The following is a 27256-nucleotide window of genomic DNA, read 5'->3' on the forward strand; positions in this document are numbered from 1 at the left end:
CAGGTATAAGCTTAGATACAGTTTCATTCCAGTTAATCCAACAGATGAGAAAATACTTCAGTTCAAACCTTCATTGGAGGATTGTGAGACCCTGAGCAGAGGAATCATTCAAGCAATTCTCTTTACCAATGGGCTAAGGATTCTTTTGATAAATATGTACAGAAATTTGGAAAAGACAAATTTGCGACTCTTTTGGTGATATCAGCTATGAGCCATCGGTGCTGGGGCTCTTGGCCATTAGTGTTGGCAGCTATCCTAGTTGCTCTCAGCAACTTAGTCAGCAACTCCTCACAATGCTCCTCAGCCAGAGCTAATCATCCCTAGTGACAATTCTGAAGCCAGAGCTAACAGCTTTCAGAGCTATTGATCTTTCTCTGAAGCTCTTCAATCTATCTAGCTGCATGGTATTCTCAGCATTAGCAACTTTGGTATTACCAGCTTTTAGTGCAAAGAGCTCACCATTCCACACTATTTATAGAAATATTGAAAACACAATATAAACTCGTCCAAAAAAGGTTTTATTGGGGTTTATGCTGAATCACAGAAGGTGGGCAGTGCAGTGAAGGAGCTCCCTAATTGACCCAGTGAGACTGAGAAGAATGCTGTTTCTATAGCCAAAAAGGGCAGATCCAAGTATGTGCATAGCTTCTTTCCTGTTAATCTCAGGCTCTCTGAACTGTAGTGCCAGTCTATGCAGACATACTGGGATCAATTGTCCTGTCTCTCATGTGGCCGAGATGCTATTTATATACCAGAATGGCAACAACTGAAGCAGCAGTAAGGTGGGAAGAGATATCCAGAGTGGTTGTAGGTAGTCATCTGAGGTGGTTGCAGGGTCTGAAGCTGCAGCAAATAAAGTAAAGTGCCCCCTGAGACACCTTAGACACCCGGAGAAATTAGTTGTCAGGATGACAACTTGGCTGGACTGCTACAGAAGTAGTCACTAGATTGGCAATTCCCATGGTTTCTATGGTGGTGGTGGGAATGAAGGCAAGTTGCTGCTGCCTTCTGACTTCAGAAGCAGTGGTGTTGATCAGCAACCATAAATACTTGCCTTTGCTCATCACTCCAGAGTAGCTGAGGCTGCAGCCTTATATTGCAGATGGCATGGCCTCAGCTCTGATCCTTGCCCTAACTTCACCCTGCACTACAGGCAAAGTGCAGCCATGGGGCTGTATCTTAGGATGGCAGTAGGTATAGTGGGGGTGTACCAGGGAGAGACTTGACATTTATCAGTTGAACAACTAGGCCAGAGATGGCCCCTGCCACAAATTACCTAGCAGATTTAGCTATTTAAAATGAAAGAATAGAATAATACACTCAGGACCTTCTAAAATGCAATGATTAGAGGTAAAGAAGTTTGTATTAATGATAATATAGTTACAAAGCACTTCACTTGTTATGTATTACCCACAGAGAATAAAATCCTGGATTCTAAAAAAAAGTTTCAATACATGCTGACATTCTTCTTTAGTAACTTCAACTCAGCACTTATTCTTCAACTCAATGCTTTTATAAGGAATGAGGTTAGTATACCTTGGAGAGGGTCAGGCCTATTTTGTCTCAGTGCTTGGACTCCTCAAAGAAACTTTGATTTTTGTGTGTTGTTTCAAGGTAATAAGTATATGCTATTTAGTTACAAAGTGATATAAAAATAGCATAGGTCTTAGTCATGGAGAAATTCAGTGCTGCTATAGCAAACAGTGAAAATTATGGGTGAATATTTGGAATAAGTCTAGTGGCTGGAGACTAGAAGAATGTTGAGGAACATGACAGAGAATTTTAAAAGGAGTTTAAATAGAGCATTAGTAGAAACCTAGATTCAGAATGCTGCAGTGGTGCTCGGGAAAAAGTACAGAACATATTATCAGAACAGGAGGAAAAAGACCCTTGTTATGTTGTGACAGAAAGCCTTGCAAAATTATGTCCTGAAGTTATGTAGAATCTATAAGTGATCAATTGGTTATGTAGGTAAGGAATTTCCAAAGGGTTGAAGTGACTCCAAATTTCTTCTTGCTGAATCTAATAAAATGTGAGAGGAGAAAGTTGAATTGAGGAAAGGATTGCCAAACAAAGAGAAACCAGGAATATATAATGTTGAATGTCTCATCCACTCCAAAATGTCAAACACATTAGTATTGAGACTCAGTCATGAGTTTCTGAATCATAAGTTTGTTGAATCTTTTCCTAAAAACTCAGAAATATCAAAAAGTTAGAATAAGCAGGTACAAAAATTACTATTTCAAGAAAACGATATTTTGCCTCACAGATACAAATCAAACCAGAAATCTTCAAGAAAGCTTTAGGACACTGTCTCTTACCAACTTCAGTAGGAGGCCAGGGAATAGGAGAGTTTACTCCAAAATTACCTATGAATATGACTAGCATCTAATGGACTAAGCTCAGTGAAATACACAGAAGCCTCACAAGTTCTTGAGAACATTAGTATAACAGAAACAATGTCGACTGACCTGAAAGACAAAAAAAAAAAGCATAAAATAAAAAGAGGTTGCAAGACCCTGATATGCAATGAAATCTGGAAATCAACTTTCTTGTCTTCCACCTGAGGATGACAGCCTTTTGTATTTGTTTAACATATCATGGTTTCTTTTTTGTTGTTGTTGGAGTAGGGTACCAGGAATTGAACTCAAGGACACTCAACCACTGAGTCACATCCCCAGCCCTTTTTTGTATTTTATTTAGAGACAGGATCTCACTGAGTTGTTTAGTACCTGGCTATTGATGAGGCTGGCTTTAAACTCCTGCTTCAGCTTCCTGAGCCACTGAGATTACAGGCATGTGCCACAATGCCTGGCAACATATCCTGGTTTCAGAATTAATAATATGAATGATGATCAGGCTAGGAGCAGGATACATTCATAGATTTACCTAAAAAGACAGGATACATTCATAGATTTACCTAAAAAGAGGAGACATTCACTTTCAGCAATGCTTTAAGCAAAATCCCCATTTATCCCTCCCTGCCAGTGAGAATGAAAAAACCTACTTAGTCACCAGGACTTCTGTGTGTGAGCATATTTTTTTTTTTTGTTGCAATGTATAGGCCTATTTCTTCATTTCTGTCCTTTCATTTAATTAAATATTTAAAATTCTTGAATCATCTGTAGCTATGTTGGGAGCAGCTACATAAAGTGGAGAGATTATCTTATTGTAATCTATGACAGTGCTCCAAATTCCATCTGTATTTCTTACCAGGCACATATGGAAATTAAAAGGATTGTCAGTTGGGCAAATTATGTTTACATTAGCCAAGTATCATTTGGTGGCAACTACCCAACCAGTGGGAGGATGTGTTGCATCCCCCTTTAAATGGCTTTCCAGCTAACATGGGCTTAATCTCCCAACAATACAGACAGAACTCACCTAAGATAATTTGAAGGCATTTACCCTACATCAATAATAATAATATTATACCATTCAACATTACCTTACATTCAGGAATGGGAAGTATGAGCACCAGGAAGAGAGTGAGCAACAGATTTCTAAACCATAGCATTAGGGCTATGGCTCAAACTCTCACTGTATTCATCAGTAGCAGTTAACCCATGTGAGAATTTTTTAACCTTACCATATATCCACATGAATTTAGATCCTATGTACACAAAGGCTGTTACTCTCCAAATATTTTTTGGAGACCAGTGTATTGCCAATTCTATATAAGGCCTCTAGTGCCGAGACATGGCTCAAACCCTTGAATACTGACCTTTACCACCTAATTCTCCCACAAACAACTGTTCAAAGACTTATCAAGGGAGCCATGCATTCTTCTTTTATTATATCGCCTAAATTTGTTGACATTTCTGAGTAGAAAGAAGATGTCAAGTTACTAATGACCCTACATTCATCAGCAGCACTGCAGTAAAGGTGCCAATGTAAGCAGGGTGGGGAGTTAATAAAGTCATTTTATACACTTTGATACCATTCAACTTTATCCCATCTACTCCAGTGTTCATGCTGGTATACTTTCTCATTTTCTGCCTGAAGTTGGACCCCAACTCTACCAGCTGTGCTGGGGTGTATGAACTCATGGTAGTATACAAATACCTGTTTGTAGCAAGGAGCAGATTTGAATCATCCCCATTAGGCCATTCCCCCTGGATCTTTAACCTTTGAGCCATTATTGGTCTAGCCTTATGAGGGCTCCACTAATTGAGGCTCCTCCTTTTTTTCCCATAGAGGCAAGGTCCCTGCTGCTCCACATGCAGCTGAAGCTGGGCCCTAGAACTGTTTGTCTTATATGATTGTCCCTGCCTTTCACTCTAGATCTCTAAGTCTGATAGAAAAAGACTACAATTTTTATATTTTAGACATCAGTTCTTGAACAAAATCTGGGTGTCTATATACCTCCTGGGCTATTGTTTATATTGGTCATCCCCTTACACATTTATACAAATGGGTACTGCCATAGCCAGCATTGTCCTGCCCCAATGCTGGATGTTTGGCCAAATGAAGTAACCTATTAGTTATTAAAAGGGGAAACCATTCCCATCCCCAGATCATAACCTCTAGGTGCCAGCAGCCTGGGTTCTACTGCTGCCACATTCTCTTCAACCAGCAGGCAGAAGAGAGTCTGCCTGAGGCAGGGGCAGGCTTGAAGTTAGGATAGAAGCTCAGACCTTTGGAGTCGCACCTCCCCTACTCAAAAATTATTTCTCCCCATTCTACTCAGCTTCCCCAGCTTCTTCCTCTAGTCTGAGGCCAGCATCTCCAAACAGTGTTTTCCAGTAGGGATAACCCAAAACTCCCTGGACCTAGGGCCAGTGCTAGAAGCAGGTCAAGATGAAGTGCCAGCCAGCTGCAATTGAGTTAAAATGATTTATTGCTTTCTTAATTTTTCCTTTTGGTGTTCTGCTATATTTTTGCACTGAAGACTGTGGGTTTTTTGTTTTTCACCATTATCTTAGTTCCAAGTCATTCAGATTATTTATCATGTAATTACATAAATATGAATGCCTGCATATACAAAATGTCCTTCCTTTTTGTGACTTCTGGCAGAACAACTACAAGTGCAATATTTTATAATAATTCAGAATAATATTCAACAGCAATCTTTTCTCATTTTCCAAATCATGCATCTTTCAGACTGTGTTAAAGTAACATAGCATCTTTTGCTTCGTCAAACTTTAAAGCTTTATGTGACCCATTGAGCCAAACTCGTTTCTAGAGACCACTAGCAAAAATGGACATGGTGTTGCCCATATCTTCAAGGGCCAGTAACAGATATAACAAAAGCACATATATAGACAAGGAGGGTGATTTAGTCAGCCTTATCATTGCTAGGACCAAAAGACCTAGCAAGAACAATTTTAGAGGAAGAAAATTTTATTTTGGGGCCTCACAATTTAAGAATTCTAAGTATTTAGACAACCTACTTTATTCCTTGGGTCCTGCAGTGAAACAGAATGTCAGGATTGACGTTTATGGTAGAGAACAGAACAACAAGAAGCAGAGAGAAAGATAGAGACTCCACTCTCCAGTGACAAAATATATATCCCAAAGTCACATCCCCAATGACCCAGCTCTTTCAGCCACACCCTACATACCTTCAGTTATCACCCAGTTAATCTCAATCAAGGAATTCAGTCACTGATTGAGTTAAGGCTTACATAGCCCAATCATTTCACTTCTAACTTTCTTGCATTGTTTCACACATGATATTTTGGAGGACACCTTATATCCAGCCCATAAAGGGGATTCCCAAAATCAAGGCTAACAAATTGGAAACCTTTAAAACAGACCAACTAGATGAGGACAAATTACATAGTTTCCCTACTCCCACTGAATTATAATTCCTGCACCTGAGACTCACATATGTCCCCACAAAGAGATATGAGATGTTTCAGTGAAGGAGAACCAGGTGTATAAATTCAAGGGTCTTGGCATACACACATAGGACTTACCAATTTGCTAAGGCATAGACCAAGGCATAGCAAATTTATCTCAAGTGAAAGAAAAATCTAAAAGACTGTGTGTAGGGAATGAAAAGAAATATATATAAAAGGAGTTTTAACATCAAGAATACAAATAATAATTGCTGATGAGGATGTGAGGGAAAACAATACATTTATAAATATGCATTTATATATTATTGTTGAAATGGTAAATTAGTACATACACTTAAGAATGTAGTATGGAGAATTTTTCAAAGACTAGGAATGGAATAACTATATGACTCTTGTGTACCACACCTATTTATCCAAAATAACTAAAATCAGCATACTAGAGTGATATATGTATGCCAATGTTTAGAGCAGTGAAATTCACAATACAATAACCGAGTTATTGAGTCAGCCTAGGTGTCTGTTAACAGGAAAATAGATAAAGAAAATGCAGTATATACACAATTGACTTTTATTCAACCATAAAGAAAAGTAAAATTATGTCATTTGATGGTCAATGAATGGAATTGAGAACATCATGCTAAGTGAAATAAGCCAGCTCCAGAAAGGCAAAGATTGAATGTTGTCTCTGCCTAGAGAAAGCCAGAGAGAAAAAAAGTAATGAATCTTAAATAAAGGATCTCATAAAAATAGATGTGAGAACAATAGAATAGATAGAGGGGAGAAAGAGGAGAGGAAGAGGTGATGGCATAGGGTAGTACTGGAGAACAAAATCTATCAGACTAAGCTACCCAGGCATGACTATACCACAACAAAGAATCTGAACCTTTTATATTACACTAATTAAAATAATAATAACAACAATCATAATAATAATAGAGGGGAGATCAATAGAGTAGTGCAAGTAGATCAGTGGAGGATCTATGGGAAAGGAAGGTATCAATGAATGAGATTGATCAAATTATGTGCATGTTTGAATAAGCATAATGACTACTCTCACTATTATATATAATTATAATGTACCAATAAAAATTTAAAAATCAAAATGGATGGCATTGGAGAAGATAATGCTAAGTGAAGTTAGCCAATACCAAAAAAAAAAAAAAAAAAAAAAAAACAAATGCCAAATGTTTTCTCTGATATAAGGAAGCTGAGTTATAGTGGGGTATGGAGGGAGAGCATGGGAGGGAGAGCATCATAGATGAATTCTAGATAGGGAAGAGGGGTGGGAGGGAAAGGGAGAGGCAGGAATTAGCAAGGGTGGTGGAATATGATAGACATCATTATGCAAAGTACATGTAATTGAATTGAAGACATGAATTGATGTGAACATACTTTATATACAAATAGAGGTATGAAAAATTGTTCTATATGTGTAATAAGAATTGTGATGCATTCCGCTGTCAGGTATTTAAAAAATAAAACCAATAAAAAAAATTTAACTAAAAAGAGAGACTTAATGGGGTAGGTTAAAAAGACACGGTGTAATAAATTTACATTCATAGGAAGACAAGTGTATAGGATACTCATTGAGCAGGGATGCTAGTGCCATTGATGGGATAGGTAGAATAAAAGGAAAAAAACCTGAATAATGTATAAACTTGAAAGAAATGAAACTATATCTCATCTACAATCAAAGGATATGTGCTGAAGATGGAGTGGGTGCAGAACACTAATAAAATCCAGATTGAGGAGAGTCTGGAGATGTATATACATATATTTGAATGACATCCATATATAAATAATTGTTCATATAATGGAAAGACAGTATTAACTCAGTAAAGATGAAACAAAGTAGTGATCTAGAAGTGTAAAAAATGTTAGAAGTTCATTTTAAAGGACAAGAGAACAAATAGGCATTAAATATCCTAAAAAGAACTGACAGAGTGATAGGAATGAAGTAATTCAAAGAAAAAAAAATAGTAGAAAGACAACTAAGTGTTGATATTGCTCTAGTTTAAAAAATAAACATTAAGCTGAGAAACTCATGGATATTCTCACACTCCATGCCTCAGTCTCATAGTTTCAGTGAAATTGTTAGGGTGTAAAGTGTTCAAATTAGGCCATTAAGTTTCAATTCACCATAGAAAATTTTTAAAAAGTCTATGTTGAAAACACAGTCAATGATGTCTAGAAAATATACAGAAAGATTTTGATGAAAAATAAATTTTAGAATAAGTAAAGCAAGGGATGAGAAGGCCTTGGAGACTAGCTTTACTAATACATTCATACTTTTCATCATGTGGCTGACACTTCCTAATCTCAGGACCCAGTCAACACTAACTGAATATCTTTTTTTTCACACAGCCATGGACACAAGCAAGCAGACCCCTGATGAGCCTCTCCTCAGAAGCAAAAGGAGGCAAGATCTTCCAGAGCTGCTCAGAGAAGTGGGACTGGGAGTTGAGTACTGGTTGATCAAGCTGAAGGAAGTCCTGGGTGTGACCTGTGCCCAGTCATTACAATATTTAAAAAGAAAAGACCTCCAGAAGCTGAAATCCCAGATACAATATCCATGGGAGAAAAGGGCCCTGGAGAAGCTGCTTGACCTGTCCCACTCAAATAGTCTTGCAGAGTTACAGGAGTCACCAGTGGAGAGGAAAAAGGAGAAGCAGGCAGAACAAGCAGTGAAAGAGCTGAGGAACTTGCTGTCAGAAGGGAGACAGAGACAGGAAGAGGCAGTGAAGAGAAAGGAAGCAAAGCTGAGGCAAGCCATGGAGATCCCTGAAGAGAACAGGCTGAAGCCTCCAAAGCCCCTCAGGGAAGTCATGGAAATCATGAAGAGAACATTCAGTCCCACGGAGCAGACGTCATCCCACAGGCCAAACCTCCCAGATAGAGATCTGGTAAGATGGGCATCTGGAGGGCTGGCCCTGCAGGGAATATACAAAACCTGCCACCACATGGACCTGATACAGAGGAGAGAGGAGCTACTCAGTGTCCCCAAGGAGTTCTCACTCCTTGGAACTCAGCAGGGCACATTGATGAAATCTGAAGAATTTACATCTTCTCAAGCAGAAGTCATGTTCACCCAGTCTATGGAGAATTTAGGCTTCAGTTTAACTACTTCAGCCAAGGGTGGAGGTTGGGGATTTAGTTTACAAACTGAACTGGATAAATGCAAACATTCAGAATCCAAGCAAACCCACCTAACAAATTCGGAGTGCTCTTATTTCTGCTCAACCAAGTTCAGATACACTCCCATGGCAGCCTGCCACTTCCCCATTGATCAACTCCAGTTGTCCCATGCTGCTCTTCAGGAATTGAAATGCCTTGAAGACCTTCTGGATCAGACTACAGACCCTCAGGAATCCCAGGTGCTGAAACAGTGGAGTGAAAGATTCTTCCACAGGTTTGGCTCTCATGCTAACCAAGGCCCTCTGCACCTGGGAGGAATCTACTGGTGGAAGGCTGTCTCAAAGGGGTTCCAAAGTGATCAGCTTGTTGATATAAAGCAGCAGGCAATAGAAACCCTGAATATTTACATAAGTTGTGGCTACAGTGGCTTTGGAGCGAATGTTGCTGCAGGTATAAATGTGTCAGACTCACATTCAAAAGCAGATACTCAGAACAAAACTTTCCAAAATCTCCAAACCAAATTCCAATTATCTGTATCCAAGACAGGTGGACCACCAGAAGCAGATGACCTTGCTCAATGGAAAGCTGGCCTTGTTGCCAGCAATCAAACCTGGTGTGTCATTGATCGGGGAATTCAACTGGTACCCATTTGGGACATCATCCTCTCCAGATACAGAAGTGATTTTACGGATCCCCTTAAGATGGCTAACTGCCTGAGAGACAATTACACTTCTCTGACTGGTTTCTCCGCACAGATCCAAGAGGGAGAGGAGTTACTGAAAATTAGGCAAGAGGTTAGAGTTTTCCTAGATGGTGTGAAGTCCTGGGTGGTGTCTGATCCTGAAAAACAACTTCAAAAAATGATAGATTTCATGCAAATATTGAGTCAAAAAACAAAAGGTGATGATACTTGGATTAATCTATGCCTCACAGATAAAGATCTGCAGACCTTTTTAGTCAATACTGTCAACTTTTGCAAAATGTCTTTCAATTATAAAACAAAATGTATTAAAATGCTGTTGGGTATTCTTCTTGATCCTCACATCTACAAAGTGGAAAACTTTCCTCAGAATCACTCCATTATGCACTGGATCAACCAGCCAGAGTCAGAAGAAGAACTTGTCAAATGCTTCCAATTTTCTGAATTTATTAATATTATAAAAGATACACAAAATGAAGTCTTGGAAGTAAAGGTAAAATCTGAGTCTCCAGAATCAGTTGAAAAAGTTCAAAGAAAGGCCACATATAAGGTCAGCTTGGCTCTCAACAGCTTCTTAAATCACCTCCAAGCAACAGAGCAGACAGACACACAGCTCTTGTTACTTTCCATTGCAGCTGGTGCAGGATATCAGGTGAAAAGTAATAATTTTCAACATCTTTTGAGCCATTATGAGTTAAACTTCCTTCTGGATAAAATGCAAACTGCCTACAATAAATACCAGCAGCTGAAAACCACTTCTAGCTCCAGGGCACATGCATTTCTGGTGTTCACAAGTCTGACAGCCACAGCTGGTGTCACAGTTATTTCACCAGAAGAGAAGACAAAACGCATGGAATTTATAACAAAACATATGGAACAATTATTTTCTGAAGAAGTTGTGCATGTCCTCACTAAATGTGGGGGAGATCATGATTGGGAAAACTTAGAAAGAGACTTGAGTCTACTCATTGATGGAGATTATGAAGCTACCATCTCTTCTGTGAAAATGGATGAGGTCAAAAGAGAGCTACAAAGTCTTCTTGATGAAAAGAAACAGCCCTGTGAACCAGAAACTAATACAAATAACACACATGAAATAATAGAAAATGGAGCTTTCCTGGACTTACTCCAGCGTCTTGGCCTAGAACATTACTACCCAAAAAGGATGAGTAGAGCTGACTTCCATCTGATCTACAAGCCTTCTGTGTGCAACACTCAGCCCAAATCTGAACAGGAACTTCCCTTTTATTTCCTTCAGAAGCTACTGATGCAGGATTATAGATTGAGATACCAGGTTTTCAAAGAGGATGGAAACATAGAATATCAGGTCTCTCCAAGTATTTCTAATCAGGAAAATGAAGCTAGTAATCCATATGAAGACTTTTTTGAAGATGATGATAATCCCACTAATACTTTGATCATTGAGTCCAAGCCCCACATTCACCCCATGGATATTCAGATGGCCATCTTTCACTGTGCAGATGATTTTGCCAGACAATACATTTTAACCAAACTTTCCATTTGTCAATTTGCCCTGCCCCTCCTGGTGCCAAATCCCTGCACTTCTCAAATTGAATTTTCTGTCTGGTCTCTCAGACAAATTAGGCGAAGTTGGCAGCAAGCAAGGGAATCACCACAAGGGAAGATTAGTCACCAAAGTCAGCAGATGTGTCGTGTCTCCACTCCCTTTGTGTCCTTTATTAGAGTTGGCAGTGGCCTGTCAGCTTCCAAATCTCAGATCATGAACTGTCTTCTCAGTGAATGCAAACATGATGTGTTTTTCCACCGATACTGCAGAGAAAGCAGCAAGAACTGCCTCTTGATGGGGGGTGTGGTGGAAATCTGCTGGTTCTGCCCTGGTGGGGAAGAGGAAGACAGGTTTGACAACTGTGTGACCTTCACCAATCTTCATGGAGATGCAAAGGAACATAAAAGGCAGCTCACTTTTCTGCAGGAGGTCTCTTCTATCATTGTGGTCCTCATGTCAGCTTCTAATGACAATGAAGAAATCCGAGCAGTTGTTAATGACTTGTGGCAGTCCTCAAAATCATTGATCTGCTTGCTTGATGACAAAGAAAAATCCAAGTCCAATTATTCTGATAGAAAGGTGAAAATTGGTATGAAGAGCAAAAATGGTGCAGAATTGACAGAGGAACTCACAACTGCCATCAGACATTTGCTAAAGTTCTCTGACACTGCTCTCAGCATAGAGGACTGTTGTCATATTGCTTACCAGAAAGGATTTTTTATTGATGAAGACCAGAGTGATTTCAAGGAAGTCAAGAAAAAGGCACAAATTATAAGGGCTCTCCTAGAACAAACGGAGTTGACTCAAGTGAAGGAAAATTTCCTTCCCCTTCAGGGACAACTGTGGCATCTTTGGTGTAAGAAGGACAAAGAAATGTATCACCTAAGAGAAAAGGGGAATCGAAGCATTGAACAACACAAGAGTGAGATTGAGACAGATAAACAAAGAATAAGGCAACAACAATTGGAAAAAGCTTTTCCTCTAAAAGATGTAATGAAATTTGTGCTTCAAATTCTCTACAAGTATTCAGAAACTCACACTTTACTCTACTTCTTACAATGGATGAGTATGTTTTTGGATATCCTGACTGCAGAGCATTTGAAAAACCTGAATGAAACATTAATTAATTTGTTTTCACACATACAAACAGAAAAGCGAATATCCCAAGACAGCAACTCTTTTAAACTCTTGCAACATCGAATAGAATCCATCTCTACCAAGATTATTAATTGTACCTTAGGAATTGAGCAATTTCTCAGAGAAATTGGCCAGTTCTATGAAGCTCTGGAAGAAACTTCTTCCACAAGAGATATACTTTTTCTCTTCCTTCCCCAAATTGCTGCAGACCTGATGACATCTGGTGTCCCCATAGAGCTGATTGATGGGGATACTTCCTATGTGCCCCTAAAGTGGGTGGCAGCTGTTTTTGACAAGCTCTCTGAGAAACTGGGAGACAAACGGCTCTTTGTTCTCTCTGTCCTTGGCCTGCAGAGCTCTGGAAAGTCCACCCTACTGAATGCTCTTTTTGGGCTGCAGTTCAGTGTAAGTGCAGGCAGGTGTACCAGGGGGGCCTACATGCAGCTCCTAAAGGTGGATGAGTCATCAACAGAGGAACTTGGCTTTGACTTTGTGCTGGTTGTAGACACAGAAGGACTTCGGGCCCCAGAACTCAGCAACAAATCCCAGAATTGGGACAATGAGTTAGCCACCTTTGTCATTGGACTTGCAAACTTGACTCTGATCAATATATTTGGGGAGAATCCATCAGAAATGCAAGACATCCTACAGATAGCTGTCCAAGCCTTTCTGAGGATGAAACAAGTGAAAATCTCCCCAACTTGCATATTTGTGCATCAGAATGTAGGAGAAGTGACAGCTAAAGACCAAACTATGGATGGACGAAGGCAATTAGAGCAGACGCTAGATGAAATGGCAGCACTGGCTGCTAAACAAGAAGAGTGCTCAGATGTAACCTGCTTCAATGACGTCATCAAGTTTGATGTCAATACTCACGTGTACTACTTTGCTCACCTCTGGGAGGGCAATCCCCCCATGGCCCCTCCCAATCCTCGCTATAGCCACAATGTCCAAGAACTGAAAAGTAGAATCCTTTTGACTGCCAAACAGGAATCCAGAGGAAGTATCATGAGGATATCAGATGTAAAATTCAGAGTTCAAGATTTGTGGAGAGCCCTGGTAAATGAGAACTTCATTTTCAGTTTTAGGAACACCCGAGAGGTCATGGCCATGAGCAAACTAGAAACCATGTATAACCACTGGACCTGGGAACTCAGGAGTCATATGTTGGACTTTCAGAACCAGCTTCACAATCAGATTCAGAATAGAAAAATTCTGACACTTACAGCAAGCATGATTGAGGATCCAGTTGTAAAGAAATATGAAACCATCAAGCAAGAATTTGAAAAATATTTTACTGAAGACACAGAGAGCTATATACTCATCCAATGGAAAACCCATTTTGAAAATAGGCTGCTAGTCCTTAAAGAGTCACTTATTTCGGACACTAAAAGAAAAGCCAATGAACTTATTTGTCTCAAAGAAAGTCAAGAACTACTGGAAAAGAAAAAGAAGGTATATCAAAATGAATTACTGGATAGGAGCCAAAAATTGGCATTAAGTTTAAACGGTGAAAAATTGAGTGATGAAGATTTACGTGAGAAATTCAACCAAATTTGGGGAAAATGGGTCTGTGAAGTGTCCTCAAATGTCCCTCAAGCCATAGAACCTAACATTGATGTGGATGCTGAAAACATCCTTTTAGATCATTTCAAAAAGGAGAAAAACATAGTAGAAAAAATAAAGAGAAATACTAGAGAGGATTTTCAAATAGATTTTGTAAAACATGTCAAGATTTGTCCAGAATATTGCACTTTCTCAAAGAATTTAGAGGCCTGTGATAAAGTGCCCATTAATATGACTACTGAACGCATTTTTTCAAGATTTGATGAATCTATTAACAGCATTTGGAGTCACCAACGTGATTATCATCAAAATGACTTCCATGAAATCCTGAGAGTAGTAGAAAATGAAGTGAATTCTGCACTCACTAAGGACAGATATATATTTACCGGTGAATACAAAATTGAATTATGTTGGTATTTATTTTGTAGAGCAACAAAACATTTTAAGGAAATGCACAGAGCATTCAAAATAGCAAATGATCCTGTAAGGTATCTAGAAAACAAGAAAGATGATTTTTTCATGAGTTTCAAGATCTTCTGCCAAGGTGCAACCTCCATCACGTCTTTTGTTGATTTTCTATGGCAGAAGTTCACTCCTGCTGTCTCTGACACCATATGGGGGAATATGTCCCTGAAAATAACTGGGGACATACAAGCTACCTGCCCTGCATTCAATGGAAACAGGGCTAACCTGGAGAAACACATTCTCATCTCTCTAGCAGAAGAAGAAAATTTTGATAGTTATTGGCAATACATTCATAATCCAGAATCATTTTTCAGGACTTACATTAGAAACAAAACCACAAAGTACTTTTCAGTCAACAGAGGTAAAAATATAAAGACATTTTTAAAAACAAGTTTGGAGGACATCAAGTCTGCCATCCTGTCTGCCATTCATGAATCCACAGCAGTAGCTAAAAATAAAAGCAGCATTGCATCTGAGTGGCTGGATTTATTCTGTGACTATCTGGGGAACAAGCTGATCTTCCCTCGAAGAGACTTGATAAGCATTGAGCACCAGGAAATAAAAGATATGGAGTTTCTCAAAGAAGCCATGAGTGCAGCTTTGGATCCTGCAATGAAAAAAGTAGAAGAAATTTTTTCAAGTAGGAATATAGATGAAATGGTTCCTGAAATTGAGAAAACCCTCTCTGAACATCTCTGTGGTTGCTGGAAACAGTGCCCATTCTGTAAAGCAATTTGTACAAACACAATTCCTGAACATGATGGAGACCACAGAGTTTCATTTCATCGTCCTCAGGCTATCAATGGATGGCATAAATATAAATCAGAGGACTTTGTCATTGATTGTTGTACTAGTTTAGTAGCAAGTGATTCTTCATTTATTTTGAGAGATGATCAGATATTTTTATATAAGAAATATCGGCAGGCAGGAGGGGATTTTGCCACATGGAGCATCACCCCAGATTCATCCACCCAACCATACTGGAAATGGTTTGTCTCTCACTTCAGATCAAAGCTAGAAGAAAATTATGAGAAAAAATTTACTAACCTTGGTAAAATCCCTGATGAATGGGCAAAAATCACAAAGCAGGATGTGCTCAATGATTTGAATAAACAATAATCCTCAATGACCACATAAGATTCTTAGTATCTGAACAATGTCACAGTATATATCAACCTTAAAACACATCCTCCTTACAACTAGAACTTTAAATATTCCACTTTGTGAATGAAATGTGTAAAAAGAGATCCTTTATCACTTCAAGATTTAAGAGTTCCTGAAAAAGTATTTAATATCTCTCTTCCTCAATTCTGTCTGGATTAGAAAGAAATTACTAAAATAGGACCATATGACAAAATCAAATAAACTGTATAGAATATCTACTTCCTAATTTGAAGTATTTTTCTGAGTACTCTTTAAAGATAAATAATACCTCTGAGAAAGTCATCTTCATACAGGAAATTTAGAGTCATTGCATGATGCTCAAAGTCCTGTAGAGTGACTGCATCACGCAGTTGAACAAATATACAGATCTTGAAACTTTCTCTCCTTTCATGAATGTTTTCAACCTTTCAACTCATGAAGAAAATTTACTCACCCTTAAATACAAAATCATCTACGAAAATTTTGTGATTCCCACATAAAATGTTATTTAAACATATTTTATTCTAGCAAAGGACAAACCAGAGAATTGACCAGGATAGAGTCTTCATCAACTCAGGAAACCTTATCAAGTAAATATTGGAAATAGAAATCAAATAAATGTTTCCTTCATTTAATCAACACTTGTTGGAATAACTTTCAGTTTGCTGCTAGCTGCTATGAGCAGCTCAGAGAGCTAGGAAAACCCTTGTTTGTACAGACCTGACAATAACACCTGTAGGACAGGGTGCTCTGCTCTGGCGAGCCATCAGTGAAACCACAATCTCAGTGCTTGAGGTCAGCATTGCCAAGCTACAAGGCCAGAAACTGAGAATTAGGTGCTTCATGGCATGAAATCCCCAACTCATAAGGCCCCCCCCCCCCCAGGAACAATGATCTTCCAGTCTGCCTTCCACCACATAGCAATATTTAGAGCTTCCTCATAGTGCGGCTACATTAATCATAAGATGATTGGTTTCTAGATGTTGTATAACCTGCTTGCTTATGTATGATTGGAAGATGCATTCTATATCAAGTGTAATCACTTCTGCATTAAACAAGCTTTCCTGGAGTCGACTGCGGTTGTCACCTGTCAGCTCTCACCAGCTCCTGGTGTCTGTGTGTTGACTCCGTGTCTCTAACCCTGCGACTGAAGTAGCCGAGTGACCAATTGACCACATCAGTCACCGACAGCCAGGCCTCGGAAAACGAGCCAAAAGGAGAAGAAGAGATCAACATGACTCCCCACTGGACAGCACACAAGATAACCTGAGTTTATATCAAAGCCCTATCAGATCAAGCTCAGACCATGTCACCTGCCGGAGACCAGAACACTTCTTGCTTATGTGTGCAATTATAACTTGCAACTCACAGGTAAGTGCACAACAGGTAAGTATGAAAGAAGAAAGGCCTCTGTCTAACAGCCTAATAACTCAAGGCCCCATGCTGGCCTGTCAGAGCAAAATGAACATACTTCAAAGCATGGCCCGTGTGGGAAGAATTACTTTGCAGTCAGCTATAACACATGAATGGCTGTCTGTGGGACATTTGTCCTCTAGTGGAGAGCCTCTAGTATTATCTAGTGGCAAAAACCCTTCCGTGAGCAAAATACTCTTGCCCCTGCAATTAAAAAACCATGAGAGCAATCCACGCTCAATAAATTATGATCAGGATGTTTTACATACTTATCTCTCAAATCTTGCAGAATGCATCCCAAGGACAAATCTCAGAAGGACAACGGGAGCCCTCTGGATCAACATCATCATAAGGCTTGCAGTCCTCACAGCCACGATTGCAACTACCACTCTTACCGCTCTCCTGTACCCCACCAAAAGGACCACACCCAACTGATTGGAAACAACTTATGCTGTTGCTGGGAGTTTAATTGGACTTTCCCCTTCTTTTGCATCAACACAGAAAAGGACCTCCTTTATGCTATTGTGCATCATTCTGTCATTCAGCCTGCAAATACATGCTTGGTGGGTAGGAGCTCCATCTCCCAGGATTCTTTTACCTGTTGGTTTGGATGATACTTTCTTGTTTGCTACTGATATTTCCTTGAGATGCCCTGTTACATCTGACCCAATAGCAAGGCACCCTTGGAATATGTCACTCTCACTTGATCATTTATGGGCCTTTGCTACATTAAGAAATGTGTCTAGGGCACAGAGGTTATGTCAGTTTTCAGTTTGCCTTCATAAAGATATTCTTTGGGAACCAAGAATAGGAAGCATTATAGGTTTTCGGCTACTCTCCTTAGAAGGAGAAGCAAAAGTAGTCTCTCTCAGTGATCTGCCTACTGGCATGCCCCCTCATGCTAAAGACTCACATTATTGGCCCCAACCCTTCCTGCAGCAATTTCCATGGAGAAAATTTAAAGATATCAGTGAAGGTATACCTCTAAGAGCTCTATCTTGGAGAGACTGTCTCTCCCTTTCCAGACCCTATCTCATTTCTGATGAGCTTATTAGTTGGTCCAGACCCTATACAAAAGGTGGACAGAGAATGGAATTTTCAATAGAAACAAATACATTAATATTTAAATATCATACAGATTGGATAACCAATGCTCAAAATACAAAAGAAAGACAGACAGGAGACTTTTTGCAATTAGGCAAACAATTGTTATGTGGTGCTTACAAATGTATAGATATGAGTCTTATTGTCACCATGAATACCATTAGGTTTAATGTCTCTTTTGAAAAACCCTCAGCTAAACATGCTACTAAAGGCCATGTATGTGTTAAGCCACCCTTCTTCTTTGTAGCCTCCACTCAGAACCACAAAAGGATCATCTTTATTGTAATAATTCCCAATGTGAGTTAACTGATTGCTGGAATTCCTCAGTTAAGACAGTAGTGGTAATGAGAACACCCCCCATGTTATGGTTTCCAACAGAGGATGACTCCTCCATTCAAAAGTTTCATTTTACAAAAGATATTTCCCTTCCCAGAGGTAAGCGAGATTTGGGGATTACTGCTGCCATATGGCTGCCTCCCTCTCTGCGATTGTAGCAGCTACTGCTGCTGATGTAGCCTTGACCCAGTCTACAACAAATGCTGCAACCATTAATCAGGGAGTGCTCCATCAAATCCCTGACCACCCAGGAGTGACTAAACCTGCAATTGCATAACCTGCTTGCTTACGTATGATTGGAAGATGCATTCTATATCAATTGTAATCACTTCTGCATTAAACGAGCTTGCCTGGAGGTCAACTAAGTTTGTTACCTGCCAGTTCTTATGAGCTCCAGGTGTCTGTGTGTTGACTCCATGTCTCTTAATGTAACAACAACAGATTGACCTTATTGATGAAAAAATTGATAGGCTTCAATTGAATGTTAGAGTGCCCTGCAGTCCTCAATTTCTGTATAATTTTCAAACCCCTGTCTCAATAAAAAATGTAACAGAAGCTCTGCTTGAACTAGAAAATAGACTTAAGGGACCTTGGGATATGACTTTTAGAAATTTCACTATGATGCTGCATGCTCAGATTCTCAGCCTAAATGAAACCAGAGCAAAGCTAATTCTTAACCCCTCAATCTTACAATGGCTATGGGATAAATTGTCAGCTTTAATTGACCCTGCTAATTGGATCCTTGCTGGTATTGGCATAGTTTTTCTTGTTTTACTATATGCTCTTTTAAGATGGTTCCAAAAAAGGCTCAACAAAGTAGAGATAAAACAAGGTTCTTGCATGTAAGGAAAGTCAAAAAGAAAATAATGATTCCCTGGCATCCGTATGAGTGGCAGCTATGGATCGGATCTAAGTAGTACAAACTAGGGTTCAGATTTCTATGAGGGATCATGCCCTGAGTCTTAGCACTGCTCTCCTTTTCATCTATCTATGTCTCTCAGTTCGGTCACAATATTACTGTTTGTCTATGGCCTTTCTCCTTTCTTCCTGAATGCAGCCTCACCAACCCAGTGCTATGAGCTGGGCCCTCCATGGAGAAGAAATCTGAGTTTCCTGATCCTAAGGTAAATGCCAGCATGGAGGCCACAGGGGCATTTTCTATCCAGGAGACAGAGAACCCTCTCTGGGGCAATGCCTTGCACACTTCACATCACCCTATTTGGCCCCGGAAGATGGCTGGTTAGTCAATGACGGGTAAGATTCCTCAAGGGAGGAACAACCTAAGACAGGCACAGCCACAGAGGGGCCATCAGGAGAAAACTTGGGGACGAACAGAGGTGAATCACAGAACCTCACCCCCCACCAACTGTGCAAAGACCTAAGTCTTCACCCCATCTGAGAGGGGTCTCCTGCCCCCATGGCTGCTTTGCTCTTGATGCCCAGCTCCGATCGGGACCCAAGAGACAGATAGAGACCTACTCAACAGTGGCTGCCTCACCACAGCAGGAAACAACTGAAGCTACAAGAAAAGGCTATATTTAGGTGTTTCTCCTTTCTCTTCCTTGGTTATTTCCCTTTTTCCTTTCTTCTCTCAGCATGGTTCTCCTTTGGCAAAAAATTGAATAAAAAGGGAGAAAATGTTGGAATAACTTTCAGTTTACACCTAGCAGCTATGAGCATCTCAGAGTGCTAGGAAAACCCTTGTTTGTACAGACCTGACAGGAACACCTGCAGGACAGGGTGCTCTGCTCTGGCGAACCATCAGTGAAACCACATTCTCAGTGCTTGAGGTCAGCGTTGCCAAGCTACAAGGCCAGAAAACTGAGAGTTAGGTGCTTCAGGGCATGAAATCCCAGACTCATAAGGCCCCCTCCCCTAGGGACAATGATCCTTCCAGTCTGCCTTCCACCGCATAGCAATATTTAGAGCTTCCTCATAGTGTGGCTACATTAATCATAAGATGATTGGTTTCTAGATGTTGTATAACCTGATTGCTTGTGTATGATTGGAAGATGCGTTCTACATCAATTGTAATTACTTCCACATTAAACCTGCCAGCTCTCACCAGCTCCCAGTGTCTATGTGTTGACTCCGTGTCTCTACCCGCCACAACTGAGGTAGCTGAGTGACCAATTTTGATCACACCAGTAACCAGAGCATACACAAACACTTTCTTCTTCCTGGTTTCTTGGAACTTCTCTGTTTATGTTACAAAACTTTGAGGTATTCACAAAGTTTAGGTCTTCAAAGCCTGTATGATTTTGAGAGGGATTAAAACTGAAACAAAATGTATTATAACCATGTAAATGTGACCAGTCTGTGGACAAGATCAAATTTAATTAAGCCATTAATGATTACAAATACTATCTTTTAAAGAAAAAAAATTAAAAAATATGTACTTTTAAAAAATCTAATAATAATTAACCTTAATTGAGTTTTAATATTTCAATAAAAATTTATTTTTCATATTCAAAAATATAAAGGAGTGCTTATCTTCAATTCAGACAGATTTGTGGCTCTTTATACTATGGCATTACTAAGGGAATTGCCCTTATACCTTGTGGCTCAGTTCTTAAAGCTGATGACCTAAAGGAATTCTGATGCAAAGAAGAAAATTTCCTCATTTTTTACATAAAAGAAATGTTTGGTTTCCCTTTGCGGGTACAGTCTCTACCTTTTCATGGGAAGTTAAAACAGCCCAAGGGACAGCAACTAAACAACTTGGATCTTCAGAGATGAGAGATAGGCATGCTGACTTAATCTCCTCTGTCTGCCATAGAGGTACACATATATTATCATTTTCAGATCAACAGACTATGATCTCCACAAGCTTTCTGTTGGTTTGTTGTAAGCCTGTGGATTAAACCCTGGCTTTGCACATGTCAAGAAGCACACTATTTATGAACTATACCTTTTTATTTTTTTTCTGAGGTGGGGTTCCATTAAGATGAAATTTATGATACTCTGGCCTCAGTGTCCCAAGTAGCTGGTAATAAAGATTATTTGTTACCATGCTAGCTTTCAGAAGTCTTGAAAAAGAAAAATTATAAAGGATATAGGTGTTCTTGAACAGGATGATTTTCTCTTTTTTCTCTGAAAAAATACTCATGGTGGGAATTGGGAGGGTCTCTTAATGAAATCAACTGAAGTAGCAATGGGAACTGAAGCCCTGCACAGCATAGTGCCTGTCACTCTCATCACTGCAAGCTTTCAAATTAATTTTCAAATAAATTTAGCAGTGCTCAAATAATATTTGCTGAATGTTTCTTATATTCAACAAATCCATAAAGGCTTTATGTAAGAAGTATCATATATTACTTTTGATTTACAAGCCAAAAATATGTGGTATAACTGAAAAGGTTTTTAATAAACTCCTGAGGTATTTAAGCAGTGTGATTCTTAAATGAGATCCAGAGGCCAACCTAGAAAGAAGACAAAAAATATTGGTAAGAGGTAAATTAGGATAGAAAGAAGATGACTATGTTGAGATGGTGTTTTCTGTGATAGAATTAGGAAAATTAATGAAGTTGGGGCCAGAATTGGAAGAGATGACAATATTAATGGTTTGCATGTCACTGGTGAGAGACTTGAACAGAGCAGAGAAAAGGAGTGAGTGGGAATGAGATTATCAAGATGGAGAACACTGGATCTGACTAGAGGTCACAAAATTAGAGCTGTTAAGAGCTACAAAGTTAGTAGTCGAAGGGCTCTCATGGGCAGCAGAATGATCCTCAGTAACTTGCTGTAGTCCGGCTGCAGCAGAATAATCAGGGGGGTGACGAACGACTTGTGTACATTGATACAGCAGGAGTGGAAGCCCTTTATTGCAGGACAGGAGCAGTATTTATACATTCCACACAGCTTATCTAATTAACATAAACTAGATACATCAGTCAACCAATAAGGAATCTCCACACTTAATGGCTCGCTTTTGTTACTTCTCAAACCACTCCCTCTGGCATTTTGCCAGGCACCATCCAGACTTGTTTACAAACTCTAACATTCCCCTGGCAAAATGCCAGGTGTTATTTTGACTTGTTTACAGACTCTAACATTAACTGAGTTGGGGAGCAGAGAAACAAGAATTGGGGATCAACATGTCAGAAGATGTAGGGATGTTCCAGTCAGTTAAGACAGAGGTGCCAAGTAGAGTGGGAAAGGAATCACAAGGCCATGGGGCTAGAATGGCAATGATCTTAGGGGAATATCAAATTACATAATCAAGGTGTGAGTTACTCACTTAAATTGGACTCTAAAAATTAGAACTCACAGATATAGAGAGTAGCATGGAGATACCATAGACTGAGGGGAAGGTGAGGGAAAGGAGAAAGATTTATTAAAAGGTAAAGTTTCAGGTTAAACAAGAGGAATAAATTCTGGAGATCTACTGCACAGCCAGGTGATAAGTATCTAGGCTAGATATTGACATTATTAGTATTGCTAACATATTGAATTGTGGTTGTGTCTACACTGTGCTGACTTGTAAGTAGATAAAGAAGCAAGTCCAAGCTCTCTCTCTTTTAATCCAAGTAGTAATTACATAAGTGTTTGTGTTGCTATTTTCTCTATCTGTATTTTACTTTCTTGAAAAATAATTTTAAAATAAATTAGAAATAAAACACAATGTATTGTACAATTCAAATTACAAATTGAATTTTAGGTGCTACCACCCAAAAAATAGATAAGTATATAAAGTTATGGATATGTTAATTTGCCTAATTTTCTCATTCCTCAATGCATGTGTGCATAAAAGCATCACTTTTTACCCCATAATTATGTATAATTATTATCTATAAATAAGTATAAAAGATGACCAAATAAATAAAAATATGAATTACTTTAAAAAAGATGAAAAAATTGCTGTGAGAGGTTTTGAAGGAGATCTCTTTTTCTTTGAGGCAGACAACATGAATCTAAGAACCTCCAGGGAATGGATATGTCTGTAAATTGACCTGCCCACCTCCCCACCCCCACCCCTTTTTAGGTGATTTCTCTTTTGGCCACTGGAAAAAGGAATGTGAAATGTACAATTGTCATTTTCTCTTTACCTCAGAATGATTATTGTCTCCATTCCAACTCTTCAGTAAATTCTAAACAACTAGTCAACCTTTTACTTTGGTATTGTTGTTTATGAGTTATATGAGTATGAAATGTAAAAAATTAAGAGCGTTAAATTATATTCTAACACATTATATTATATTATATCAATCATAGTATTGTGATGACTACCAATAGTACTATCACTGTAGTAGCAGTGCCTGTAGGACCTTGGAACTGTAATCTAGCCTTTGTGTCCTCAAGTACCCTAATACTGCAATGATGGGATTCTCATTAACAAATAAATGGCTATAAAATAATTCTCATTAATAAATGAAGGCATGGAATACAATGCCACCCATGGAGTAATTATACTGTGTCAGTTATTATGTTATGATGCCTACTGCAAATTCCTCATTCCTTTGTTTTTGAATAAAATTTTACTAGAAACATGCTAATAGGTGAAATAGTCTCATCAGAGGTTCATTGACAATCATATTCAACATGGACTCCTTGGGAAATCACATTTGAAAATAAAGACTTCAAGAAGTGTAATTTTGTGACTAAATCAACTGTTTTAATAACTGATTATCAGTTGTTAAAAAATTAAGTTGTGAACCAACTTATGCCATTACCACCTGAAAGAACGAACAAGGCTCCTTGTCAGAGAAAATGCCCATTTATTGAGGAACAGCTCTGCTTATTTATAGAGCCAGGGGTGGTTTGACGGTTATGACAGTTTAATGGTTGAATGGTTTGACAGTTGGCATGGGGTGCTTTCTGATTGGTGGGTAAGGATCATGTGAGCCAGCAGGGCTCACCATTGGACGGCTCTTCTGGGGGGGGGATGGGGAAGTTAGTCTTTGGAGCCGGGGCAACTCCCAACATTCCCCCCTCCTTGGAGAGTGGCCATCTACTCATTCTAGCTGTTTCCCACTGAGATGGGGCGGTGTGGGAGAATCAGAGAGGAGGGAAGTAAGGAACCCCCACAGGAAGGGAGAGAGGACAGGTATAACTTCAGGAACTAGAACAACAAAGGTTCCTTACCACCACAGATTCATGATGATGTCAGTCCATTCGGCATAGGTCTCGACTGGAGGTATCATCAGTAGCCAGGAGTTGGTAATTCCTGAGGAGAAGCTGGTTAAAAGCTTGATTAGAAATCTTTTACCCACCTGAGTCTGAATGAACTTTATGATAAAGGGAAGGAACAGGCACAAGGAGTTTTTATAGCCCAAATCTAATGGGGTCTCTGGGTCTGCAAGCTGCCTTGTTGCCCCAAGGGGGGTTAAGTGTTCAGCCTTGAATGGGGGTTAGGCATTTGAGCTTGAAGCAAACAGATAATAAAGAACAAGGTCATCTTGCAGCTAACTTTCTTTGGCAGACCAGCCTGTCCTGCACCTAACACCCTCAATTCCACTCTTCATTCCTAGTCCAATCTAGCTCCCTCCACTCTCTATTAAGGCTGCTCTTCAAACTTTCTCCTACCTGGGTATACCAGCTTGCTTCTGTCTTTACCTTTCTCGAAATAGCTTCTCCCATGCTCTGAACGAAGGCAGCCAAGGAAGGACGGTGGCCCATTGTTCCCAGATTTCCCTTTGAGAGAAGTCAGATCTCTTCAGATTTTATGTGAAACACCTGAACTTTAAATACTGATACTTGAAATTCTTACAAAACTGGGAGGGTAAACAAAATACACATGCTGCTCCTTAGGCCCAGAAGGCAACTGATAAAGTGCTCTCTTATGATAAAGGTAGTTCACACTTATTCAGGGGTCACCATGCTCTGGACACCTAAGTGGTCTGTCAGAAGGACAACACACAACGGTCCCACTACCGGCCAGATCCAAGCAAGTAAGGGGTCTGTAAGGAGGAGAAGGGGGTCTGGCTGGAGGGGGCCCTTAGGGTCACTTGCTTTGAATCTCCAGACACAGGGCAAAGAGAGGACCCAAGAGGGGCCAGAAATGAGGGGTAGCAGTAGGAGAACCCATTTATGGAACATCTTCAGGTATTGGGCTAAGAACAGCGACACAGAGAGGTGGAGCTTGAGGGGATCTTGTGGGGAGGGATGACAAGAGTACTTAATGACAAGTGAAGATCATTGGCTCTTCTGATGAAGGTGTAGGAGTGTTGGGCTTAAGCCTGGAAATGTGAATCCACGGGGTAAATTGGTTATTAGACAGCTTGAGTTTGGCTACCAAGGGAGTGCACATAATTGCCTGAGCAGGACCCTCCCAATTTGGTTTTAAAGGGGGCTTTCCCCCTGGTGGGCAATAGTAAACAAGTTGACCAGGTGTTAAGGGGGTAGGGTTTTGAAAGAGACTGGGGTCAGGAAGGAGCCAGTCTTGATAGTGCCAGAGTTTAGAGTGTAGATGGAAGAGGAGGGGCAGGGCATAGGTTTCAGAGATGGTAGGGGTTCTGTAGGCAATTCGGGAGGAACAAGGGGAGGGCCATTCATGACTTCATAAGGTGAGAGATTAGGAGGCTTCTTTGGCAAGGCTCTAATGCGCAATAAAGCCAAGGGGAGCAAATTTACCCAGTCCAGGCTTAATTCCATGGTGAGCTTGGTGAGGGTCTAAGGGACCAATTGGTCCTTTCAACCTTTCTGGAAGCCTGGGGGCAGTAAGGGCAATGGAAATGCCAAGGGAGTGATAGCGCATGAGCCAGTCCCTGAGTTATCTGCGAGGTGAATTCTGGGCCATTGTCTGATTGGATAGAAGTGGGCATTCCAAAATGGGGGATTATGTGAGTAAGCAACAGATCAACTAAGCGATCTGTTGTAGGAGGGTCGCGTGGGGAAAGGGTGAAAATGGAGTGAAGAAAAATAGTGAGACTCTGTGGACTATATTGGAATAGAGAGTGAAGAAACTGGAAGAGTTGTTGGGATCTTAGGGCGGCTCATGGAGATGCCTGATTGGCCTTGGAATTCCCAAGAGTAGTAAGGGAGGAGTCAGTTTGGTGGGCTTTGCACTGGATTATTCCCAGTTGGGAAGGCAGCCTGGAGGCTCAAAGTAGGCCAGAAATAAGTGTGGAATTAATGACTGCCATCCCTTTGGTGGTCAATAGCCCTCTTTCTTTCCAAATGGCTGTGTGGGAGATCAGGATATGGAAGATGTATTTGGAATCTGTCTATAGGGAGAGGGTTTTTCCCTCTGCTAGCTCACATGCCCTTGTGGCAGCTATGAGTTCAGCTTGTTGGTTGGTGGTATTGGGTGGGAGAGGTTTTGCCTCTATGATGGATGAGAGGGAAATGACTGCATACTCTGCCACTTTAACCCCTTCGTGTATAAAGGAGCTACCATCTGAGAACCAAACAAGGTCCAAAGACAGCAGGGGTCCCTCAGAAGTGGTGGTAGGGCAGGGTAAAATTGTGTCTAATACCTCCAGGCATTTGTGGACGGGATCTTGTGAGGGAGAAGATGGGAGGGGGAGGCAGGGTTTAATGGAGAGCAGGGCTGAAAAGAGATGGAGGGATTTTCAAGGAGAGACAAGGAGGGATAGAACCCTGGAAGGAGGAAGTGACTGTAGCCCCTTATAAGTGAGGAAATCATTTAGATGGTGAGGAGATGAGATGGTTAGCAGGGAGCCAAAGGTAAGCTTGTATGCTTCTTTCTGGAGGTCATGGGCTGCTGCTAGGGCTCTGAGGCATGGGGGCCAGCCCCTGATGGTGGGGTTGGATAGGTAGGCCACTGGTGCAAATGTGGGCCATATTCCTGATCCAGAATGCCCAGACTTTGTCCCTGTTTTTCATGTAGATAGAGGGTGAAGGGTCAGGAGACATCAGGGGAGATGCAGCGCAGGTGCCCAGAGGAGGGCCTTTTTAAAGGGCTTCCCTACCGCTGAGAGTAGGGTTTCATCTTGGGGGCCCTTGGCCAGATTATATAGCGGC

The 27256-nt window shown here is 40.2% G+C and overlaps 1 protein-coding gene across 3 annotated transcripts in view; it reads left to right on the top strand.

Annotated features, from left to right (window-relative positions):
• Positions 1–20398, top strand: part of LOC114078893 (interferon-induced very large GTPase 1-like) — a 40622-nt gene extending 20224 nt beyond the window's left edge. For 2 of the 3 annotated variants that reach the window (XR_011708565.1, XR_003580411.2), the window contains 2 exons: positions 8169–16849; positions 17181–20398. Coding sequence is in view for 1 of the 3 variants with exons in the window: in XM_027919955.2 (XP_027775756.2) it covers positions 8169–15454 (7286 nt within the window). In the remaining 2 variants the exon portion in view is untranslated. Of the gene's footprint in view, positions 1–8168 lie in introns of all 3 variants that reach the window. The other variant, XM_027919955.2, reaches the window with a different exon arrangement.
• Positions 20399–27256: the final 6858 nt, after the last annotated feature.

Source organism: Marmota flaviventris, chromosome 9, assembly GCF_047511675.1.
Source record: "Marmota flaviventris isolate mMarFla1 chromosome 9, mMarFla1.hap1, whole genome shotgun sequence".
In the NCBI taxonomy this organism is placed as follows: Eukaryota; Metazoa; Chordata; class Mammalia; order Rodentia; family Sciuridae; genus Marmota; species Marmota flaviventris.